The sequence below is a fragment of the Equus asinus genome, chromosome 10 (assembly GCF_041296235.1).
Source record: "Equus asinus isolate D_3611 breed Donkey chromosome 10, EquAss-T2T_v2, whole genome shotgun sequence".
NCBI lineage: Eukaryota > Metazoa > Chordata > Mammalia > Perissodactyla > Equidae > Equus > Equus asinus.
This window is the reverse complement of record NC_091799.1, coordinates 34,868,939-34,878,998: the sequence shown is the minus strand read 5'-3', so window position 1 is coordinate 34,878,998 and position 10,060 is coordinate 34,868,939. Positions and strand designations below refer to the sequence as shown.

The following is a 10,060-nucleotide window of genomic DNA, read 5'->3' as shown; positions in this document are numbered from 1 at the left end:
ATATGATTTAGTTACCAATAAGCTCATAATTGACATTCTTAGAGCTAGTTACGCACTATTCACCAGCTAATACACTTTAAGTGGGACTATAGGCTTCCATTTACCATTTGATAAAGGTATTAAGCTGAAGCTGGAAATACAGGTTTATTTTGCAAATTGTTTGTCTACAAGGATTTTTACCCAACGACTGCAACGTGATTTTCCTCCTTGTCAAACAAGACAGGCTGTCATCTTCTCCAATGTCTACAGACCCAGGGAGACTTTACTAATGCAAGGATGTAAAACAAACAAAACCAAAAATGCACCAGAGCAAAACAGTAAGGAATTATAAACTAACTTTAATTACGTCAAGAGGAAGAATTCCAAACCATGTTGAGAATGTATATTTTAAAGTTTAAATCTAGTTAATATATTCTAACTATAACATAATCCTCTAAACATAAAAGTATTTGTGATGGCAAATAAACAGAACAATTGTTTAGGAGCATCTAGGAATATTGCTACAATCACTTTATGTAAATAGAAATCCATGTCCTTATTAGTAAGGTACCACACAGAGTAAAAATTCACATAGGACAGGCTTATAAATATACATAAATTTCAAAATCAATCACAATTGAACATTAGGTACACAATTATTATAAAAGAAATATAACCCATCAATGTCTATTTAAAGGCATTGTTTTTACAAAATGTATTTTGTAGACAGTCTCAAAAAAGTATATTAATACTCCTGGAGCCAGATTGTCCCAGCATGTGTGTGTGTCTGTGGGACTAAGGCATGTGGAGAAGCTGCATTCATCTTCCAGGGGGCCAGCACATTGTATGTGATGAAATGGTTACCGCCCTCGTGACCTGGGTGAATGCCACAGCCACCAGCACCCCGTAACCCTAGGGTATTGCTTACTCTCCAGAAGATGGAACTGAACAGCTATTCGCCTATTAGCAAATATCCAGGTGGAAAACTGAAAGCAGTCAAGCATCAGTCTATTTTAAGTGAAAAATCCCAAAGAGCTTGATGATTCACTTCAATTTTTCAGTCCCCAGACATATTTAAAATCACATTAGCATAGCCATTATTTTTGTGAAAAGAACTTATAACTTAAGTCACTTGTTAAATATAAAAACAAGTCTGACTTGAAATTAAATAATTGAATAACTGAATAAGGAATCTAATTAAATACAAAACAGGGATAGGTTGCATCAACATGCCATTTACTCAGTTAACACTAGTCTTAGTTTCTTAACTAACAGTATAGAAAAGTCAAACTCAACAATGATACTTTATACATTCTTCACAATTCATATAATGTTGAGTGGAGGAGGCAAATCTTATTAAAGGATCCAGGAATCCTTTCTACAAACTAAATTACTATAAACTCAAGGGTAGTTTTGCCTGTAATACACATATGTTTTATCTCTTGGGTTTTAAAGCATTCAAGAGATCAGAAACAGAAACAATCCTGACAAAGACCCTCAGATGGTCATGGTACGTATACATAGGCATTTGTGTATAAAAACACACATACCTTGTCATGTATATACAAATATATACAAACACACTGATAATAATCAAACTGTTCACTAAACATAACCAGTTCTGTTTAGAGAACAAGGATATACAATACAATTATATACAACAAAGTATACACATCTCAGCATTTGGCCTATTGCAGTGGTTCTCAAACATTTTTCATTATGATACACAAGGTAGATACTATAGTAACAGGTGTAAAACACTCCAGTAGGTGAAACAGATTTTGATAACAGTTTTTAAAAAGTCTACATTTTTTAAATGTCTACAGGGAAATAAATTACTCTGAAACATTGTAATCCCCACCATGAAAAGCAATTCAATAGTAAATGTCCCTCATGATTGCCACAGCTTAGGTAAAATGAAACTGCTGCTTACCCAGCTCTGACTTTACTGTGACAGAGTTGAACAGCTCAAACAGAGATCGCAAAGCCTAAAATATTTACCAGCTGGCCCTTTAGAGAAAAAGTTTGTTGACCCCTAGGCTAGAGTGAAGAATAACACACCTCAGTGGTAATATCTCTTAAGCACAAAATCCTGAATATAGACAGTAAACTTAATTACAGAAATATAGTAAAAACCATCTGGGATGGAAATCCATCCATGAGTTGTCCAAACTTTCTGATTTCCTTAATGACAAAAGCCATCTCAAGATAATTAAATATGGCTCCTGCATTTTGTCTGAAATTGTGTTCATAAATTCATCTTTGAGATTACAAGGGAGCAATAGAAGGGCATTGGGCTCCAAGTTAGAAGACCTGGGCTTTAGGGAAGTCACTGCTAAAAATTAACTAAGACAAATACATTCTTCTAGTCTTGTCCAATCTGTGTATTACTGAAAACAAAAACAAAACAAAAAAACAAAAAACTATTAAAAGCACTAAAATGACTGGTAAAGAATTTAAACGTTTTTAAGAAGAGAAGAAAGTTCATAGAAAGTAAAATGTACCTCTTTCCCCAAATACAACTATAAAAAGTCCTCCTGGTCATTGTGAAGTAGTAAAGGGGGAAAAAAGCACCTGTCTAAGTTGAATGTAGATGGTGGGTTCCATTTAACAAACCGTTTAATGAGTGTGCATAAAGGCATGAATGTGGAGGAAATCACGTCACCTCCCCAGGCCTCCTCTGCTGCCCCTTTGTAAAATTAGCCCATGAAATGGTCTCTAACGTCCTTGCCAGCACTGGTAATGTATGCCAAATGACTAGCCTCAATTTCTTCATCTGTTAAATGGGATTAATAACAGAATCTACTTCCTCTGGTTGTTGTGAGGATTAAATGAATAAATCCCTGTAAAGTGCTTAGAACAGCACCAGATATATTTAGCTAGCATCATTACTCAATTTAGGCATTTTACAAAAAATATTGGTGAGGCATCTCCCCTGTGACAAGTACTATGTCAGAAAATGGGAATAAAGAGATAAAACAGAAGTTTATTCTCTTATATTAGGTAAGAATGAATGAAATTGAAGTACAGAGTTTTCATTTCAGAATGTCTATAAATTGAAGATTCTCTAAGATGATGGTCAAATGCTGTTCTGCATCCCTGATCTGTGAATTCTTATTTCTGAATAATGATTATTGTTAAAAATGTCAATTAAGGTGCACTGCGGGGCAAAGCAGCATTGTTACTAACAATCTTTCTATTTGTGTTTCAAGACAAAGTTAGGTGTTTGTTAACGGAATCGTTTGATCACAGATGGAAGAAAATAAAAACGTTAGCCAGTCAGGCAATGTTCATGAAATACAAGGTTTCTGAACCAAATGAACTTGCCATACAAGCATAGTTTCATTTATTTATCTATTCGACAAATGTTTGCCGAGTCCGTACTATGTAGTAGTGTCTGCTACAATGACAAGTAACAAGAAATGGTCCCTGCATTAGGGAGTTAGCAGGGAGGACAAGCCAGCAACTACAATAAAGAGTGATGAGTAATATGATTGGGAAGCCCAGTGTTCTATGGGAGCAATTGGTGGGAAACTAACCCTACCTAGTCCAGGAATTGGAGGAAGGAATATTTAAGCTGTGACCTGAAAGATGAGTTGGAGTTCAGCAAGCACAGGAAGTGGAGAATGTTTGGGCCCAGGGAACATCCTGAGAGGTGAGAAAGCAGGTCTGAAGAACTCAGAGCAGTTCAGTTTTGCTGGGACATAGCAAGCGAGGAGTGGTGGCAAAGAGGATATTGGAGGTAATCAAATGGTTTGCATTTTACCCTAATGGCAATGAGAAGTCCTAGAAAGTTCTAAGCACAAATACACAAAACTGGTCATCAAAGTAGGAAAACAATTTGTGAAATAATTAGCTTGACTTGAAATGTAAGCAGAAGGACAATCCATTAAGTTATTCCTTCCCTGCCTGCTACAGAGACTAGCCAAGTTGCTCTTTAGTTTTAATCTATTTATAGCTGAAATATGATACAAATAAGAGAGTGAAATATAAAAATATTTGCTTTCTTATTTACAACGTGGGCACCTGTATACTCAGGATCCTCACTACTAAACAACCGCTATAACTTAGAAGGTGATACACAGGCCATCCTTAGCCATGACAGGAGGACTCGGTTAGGGGAAGCGACGGTAGTCAGGTGGGGCCACCACCAGATGTCTTGAATTTGAATCTTACCCTGTTCCGTTGCTCACTTGATGTTATTTAATCTCTCCCCATCTGCAATAAGGATTATTTCTCCTACGTCCTCGGAAGAGTTTGGTAAACTGTGCAATGTCACAGAATCCTGATGTTTTCCTTATTTTCATTCAATTCCAGAAGAATGTGAAAGCTCTCCCCACCGGCAGACGTTCACCACTGACATGAATTCCGAGGATGGCATCAGAAATCAGAGTCTGCAGTGTTGTTTAATCACAAAACCCACAAAGCTGGAGTCAGCTTTAAAGCAATGAGGGTTGGGGGGCAAGCCAGAGGACTCCAGAACTCCACAAAGGAAATGCCTCAGCAGTGTACGCTCATAGGCTCTTTTTCTCTAAATGGGCTGTTAACACAGACATGTGGAACAAAGGAACATTTGGGTTCCTTTGAAAAAAAGAAAATGCGTTAAGTCAAGGCATTATTATAATTATGCTGACTGCCAGTCCAATTTACAAGTCTGAACACTTTGAATGGACATTCTAGGTGAATTCGCTTTATGGGTCATTTCCCATTTTCTAATTAAAAAGAAAAAAAACTCATCTTTAAAAAGTTTCTACTCTAAATCTCCACAACCCCTCAAAATGTTGATTTATTATCAAAATGCCATAAATTTTTATTAAGGTGATTTTATTAAGGTGATTACATATTTAATTCTACTCAATGTATACCAACTCTGACAACAGAATGAATTATAAACACAGATAAGTACCTTAATATATAAAATACAGTGGTAGAAGAGTCTAAATTCTAACTGCTAAAGATGCCCATATTTTTTGTTATTAATATCCTTTTACATTTTCAGGAACACTCACAATTCCATTTCTAACTGTTCCAAACAGCAATAAAAACGTTTTCTTGCAGCTACTCACTAATTGAGAAGAAATTTCAAATAAATATGAATCATTTTAATACCATTGTAATCTCCCCCATTCTCCCCATCAGCTATGTAATTATCCGAAAGCATTTATGCTTTATGGAAATTTCAAAGTTCTTCTGCCTAAAAGGCTGACCGTGAACTAAGGCCATCCAGTGAAGTTCTCTTTAGTAATACTCCAAGTAAGTCTGTTGAACTGTAATTGGAAGAGTAAAGGTTGTTTAGAGACATGGTTTCTATGCCTAGCTTTCTCTACCTCGCTATGTGTTATCTGACCAAGTAGCCAAAGCTACATGGCATGTGGGCCATAAAAAGGCAGCCTTCCTGGGTCTCAAATCCCATTCGGTAAGATGGCAATAATAATTTTCATCAAGTCAACTCAGAGATGTTACGAAGCTCAAATAAGAAAACATATTTGAAAGTGCTTAGAAAAGTTTTAAGTACTTTCCAAAAGTGTGGGGTCATTATTAAACAATCCTCTTTGATTAGAAAAGAAGTTTGCTCTTTCTTCCAAAAAGCTGAAATCAGATGAGTCTTTTTTAAATAACAGAAGCTAAAATTATCCTGCATATTCTTTAAAAATATATTTACACTAAAGATTTCCTAATCCATTTACTCTGTTGGCTTTGCAGCTGTGGTTAAGGGGTTCCCATCAATAGGTAGAAGGTCAGGGCAACAATGAGAAGCAAACAAAACGGAGAAGAGAAGGTCTGATAGGCAGCTGAGGGCATAAAAATATCTTCATACTTGTAAATACTGACAACACGCTCTGAAGTCGGTGGAGAGTCTATATCATGGCGGGTGATAGAGCCTTGAAGAAAGAAAGGAAAAGGAAGGGGCAATCGAGAAAGGGCACAGATTTAAAATGATATATGCAAACAACAGAAAAACTAAACAAAAGTCTCTAGTGTTGAATACATAAGCAATGATTATCAAGACCGGGAACCAGATATTAGAATTATCATCAGCATTCTCTATATTTGTACATATAATGAAGAACACAAAAATTAGCTAAATTTATCCAAAAAGACTGGTTCTCATGAATCTGCACACCCTCTACCAGAACAATGCTAGTGGTCTTTCCATGGCACAGTTTTAAGATTTCTCCTTAGTATTGTATAAAGGCCTACTTTTAAGGTCTCTAATGAGTTTTATCTTATTGATACCAAATGTAAAACTGTATTTTGATTTTGAAGAGCAAGAGCTACTCATTTTTTTCCCTCAAATATATCTTTTATACATGGATCATTGACAACTCCTGACCACACTAGACTCCCTTACAGAAGCCTCTTTCATTGTCTCTGGCACTTAAAGTGGTAGTGCTGCCCAGGCCAGTCCAGAGAGGGTATAGTGTGTTATGTGTGTCAGTATGTCTGTTTGGCTGAGTGGTGTGCAATAATACAGAAGGTAGGAGGATTAAGATACCAAACAAGTCTTCGGACAGGAAACTTTTTGACCTGGTTAGGAAAGAGGGAAAGGCTATGTGTAAAGGATGGTTAATAAGCTGAAGTTGATTAGAAGTGCCTGACCTTCTGAATAATCCATATGAAACTTGGGTTAGGGAGACTAAGGCATATAAGTTCAGAGCAAAGTTGTCCTTGGAAATAGGGCTCTGAGTGAGGATTTTTAGGGTACCATCTGCTGGGGAAGTCAGGCCGAACTTGACATGTCAAGGCCCTGCTCCAGTGGACATGCTGGCTCCTATTAGCACAAAACAAACTCTCAGGTTGACACTCAGTTTTTCTCTCAACAGATGCCACTTACCTCTCCTACCTAACCTCGCTCATTGATCATGTACATGAACTCCTAGGCTGAGCTATGCACCTCCATTTCATGCCTCCCTTGAGGGAAATCTAATTCCATACCCTCCTTCAAGCATTAGCTCAAAGTTTATCCCCTTTGAGAGACTTTAAGAGGATGGAGAGGATTTGATCAATAGAGAGGCATTAGAGCAGTGTTCAAGAAACAGGAAAAGTACGAGCCTGTATATGGGGTAGGAATGTGCCTGTTTTCTTTGGAGATAGTGAGCAGAACAACAGAAGTCCTGAGGGCTTATCAGGCAAAGTGGGATCAGACTCGGGGAGGGCTGGTAATGTTAGCCTATTATGCCCTATATCTAAGAAGATGACCTTCTGATGTACAGCACTTTCCAACTTGTAAAGCAATTTCAATGCTTGTTTGCATTTAATCCTTACAATAACCCTATGAAGTTGGTATTATTATTACCCCCATTTTAGATATATAGAAATTGGAGCTCAGAATTTAGATAAAGGCTAGATATAGCTACCAAGGGGCAGAACCAACACTCAAACCCAAAGTTTTAGACTCCAAATTCCTTCAAGTACAATGAGTTCATCTATTTATCCATCGACGGACACTGAGGTTGTTTCCATATCTTGGCTATTGTAAATAATGCTGCTATGAACATAGGGGTGCATATTTCTTTTCAAAGTAGTATTTTCTTCAGATAAACAAGTAGAAGTAGAATTGCTGGATCATATGGTAAAGCTCTATTTTTAATTTTTTGAGGAACCACCATACAGTTTTCCATAGTGGCTGCACCAACTTACATTCCCACCAACAGACAAGGGTTTCCTTTTCTCCACATCCTTGCCAACAATTGTTCTTTCTTATCTTTTTGATAATAGCCATTCTGACAGGTGTGAGGTGATATCTCATCGTGGTTTTGATCTGCATTTCCCTGATGATTAGTGATACTGAGCATCTTTTCATGTCTGTTGCCCATCTGTATGTCTTCTTGGGTAAAATGTCTATTCAGATCCTCTGCCCATTTTTTAATTGGATTTTTTTTCATTATTGAGTTGCATGAGTTCTTTATATATTTTGGATATTAACACCTTATCGGATATATGATTTGCAGATATCTTCTCCTATTCAGTAGGTTGCCTTTTCATTGTGTTGATGATTTCCTTCGCTGTACAGAAGCTTTTTAGTTTGATGTAGTCCCATTTTTGTTTTTGTTGCCCTTACCTTCGGACTCAGGTCCAAAAAAATGATCACTAAGACCAATGCCAAGGAGCTTACTGCCTATGTTTTCTTCTAGGAGTTTTATGATTTCAGGTCTTACATTCAAGTCTTTAATCCATTTTGAGTTGATTTTGTGTATGATGAAAGAGAGTGGAGCAGGTTCATTCTTTTGCATGTGGCCGTCCAGTTTTCCCAACACCATTTATTGAAGAGACTGTCCATTCCCCATTGTATATTCCTGTCTTCGTCATAAATTAAATGACCTTATATGCATCAGTTTATTTCTGGGCTTTTTATTCTGTTTCACTGATCTACACGTCTGTTTTTATGCCAATATCATACTGTTTTGATTACTATAGCTTTGTAACATAGTTTGAAATCAGGGAGCATGATGCCTCCAGCTTTGTTCTTTCCCAAGACTGTTTTGGCCATTTTGGGTCTTTTGCAGTTCCACACAAATTTTAGGATTGCTTGTTCAATGCCATTGTAATTTTGATAGGGGTTGCATTGAATCTGTAGATTGCTTTGAGTAACATGGACATGTTAACAATATCACTTCCTCCAATCCATGAGCATAAAATATCTTTCCATTTATTTGTGTCTTCACCAATTTCTTTCATCAATATCTTATAGTTTTCAGTGTACAGGTCTTTCACCTCCTTGGTTACATTTATTCCTAGGTATTTTATTCTTTTTGATGCAATTGTAAAAGTGACTGTCTTCTTAATTTCTTTGATAGTTCATTGTTAGTGTAAAAAATGCAACAGATTTTTGTATATTGATTTTTTACCCTGAAACTTTACTGAATTTATTTATTAGTTCTAACAGTCGTTTGGTGGAGTCTTTAGGGTTTTCTATATATAAAAGCATAAGAAGACATGGTATATATATATTATATGTGGTATATTAGACATGGTATCCATATTATATATATATCCATATATATTATGCATATATATCATATATATAATATGGAATACTACTCAGCCATAAAAAAGAATAAAATCTTGCTATTTGTGACAACATGGATGGACTCGAGGGTATCACGCTAAGTGAAATAAGTCAGACAGAGAAAGACAAATACTGTATGATCTCCTTTATATGTGGAATATAAAAAACAAAACAAATGAACAAAACAAAACTCATAGATACAGAGAACAGATTGATGGTTGCTAGAGATGAGGGAGGTTGGAGAGTGGGCAAAAAGAGTGAAAGGGATCAAGAGGTACAAATTTCCAGTTATAAAATAAGTAAGTCATGGGAATGTAATGTATAGCATAGTAACTATAGTCAATAATATTGTATTGCATATTTGAAAGTTGCTAAGAGAGTAGATCTTGAAAGTTCTCTTCACAAGAAAAAAACATTTGTAACTCTGTATGGTGACAGATGGTAACTAGACTTATTGTGGTGATCATTTTGCAATGTATACAAATATCAAATCACTACCTTCTACACCTGAAACTAATATACAATTATGTGTCGCTTAACAGCAGGGATGTTCTAAGAAATGCATTGGTTAGGTGATTTCATTGTTGCGTGAACATCATAGAGCGCACTTACACAAACCTAGATGGTATAACCTAGAACACACCTAGGCTATATGGTGCTAATCTTATGGGACCGTCATATATGCGGTCCATTGTTGACTGAAACGTCATTATGTGGGACACGACTTTAATGTTATACGTCAATTATACTTCCACAAAAAAAATTTAAATTCTGCCTTACAAAAAAAAGTTTATTTCTCCAGCCTGAGGTATAATTTATTTCCCAGGGTACTGAAAGTACTTGAAGATACAATTGCAGATCCATTGTTGGCAACCTGGGAAATAAGCAAGTGGGAAAGGTGTCGCAAATCTGGAGGCATCCAAATGGTTTCCCAATCAGAAACAGGCAAAAAAAGGTATGAAATCTCCAGACCGATCAATGGAAGCAATTTGAAGGAAAAAAAACAACAGAAACATTAGGCAACAGAGAGTTGATGAGCACAGAATAAAGAAAGATGCAGTTCCCAGGAGC

At 36.4% G+C, this 10,060-nt stretch overlaps 1 protein-coding gene across 1 annotated transcript in view; it reads right to left on the bottom strand.

Moving 5' to 3' along the window:
- Positions 1–318: 318 nt before the first annotated feature.
- The window catches only part of FRRS1L (ferric chelate reductase 1 like), a 29,134-nt gene continuing 19,392 nt past the window's right edge, over positions 319–10,060 (bottom strand). The window contains exon 5 of the mRNA XM_044779085.2: positions 319–5,861. Coding sequence (XP_044635020.2) covers positions 5,689–5,861 — 173 coding nt within the window. The 3' untranslated portion in view covers positions 319–5,688. The remainder of the gene's footprint in view (positions 5,862–10,060) is intronic.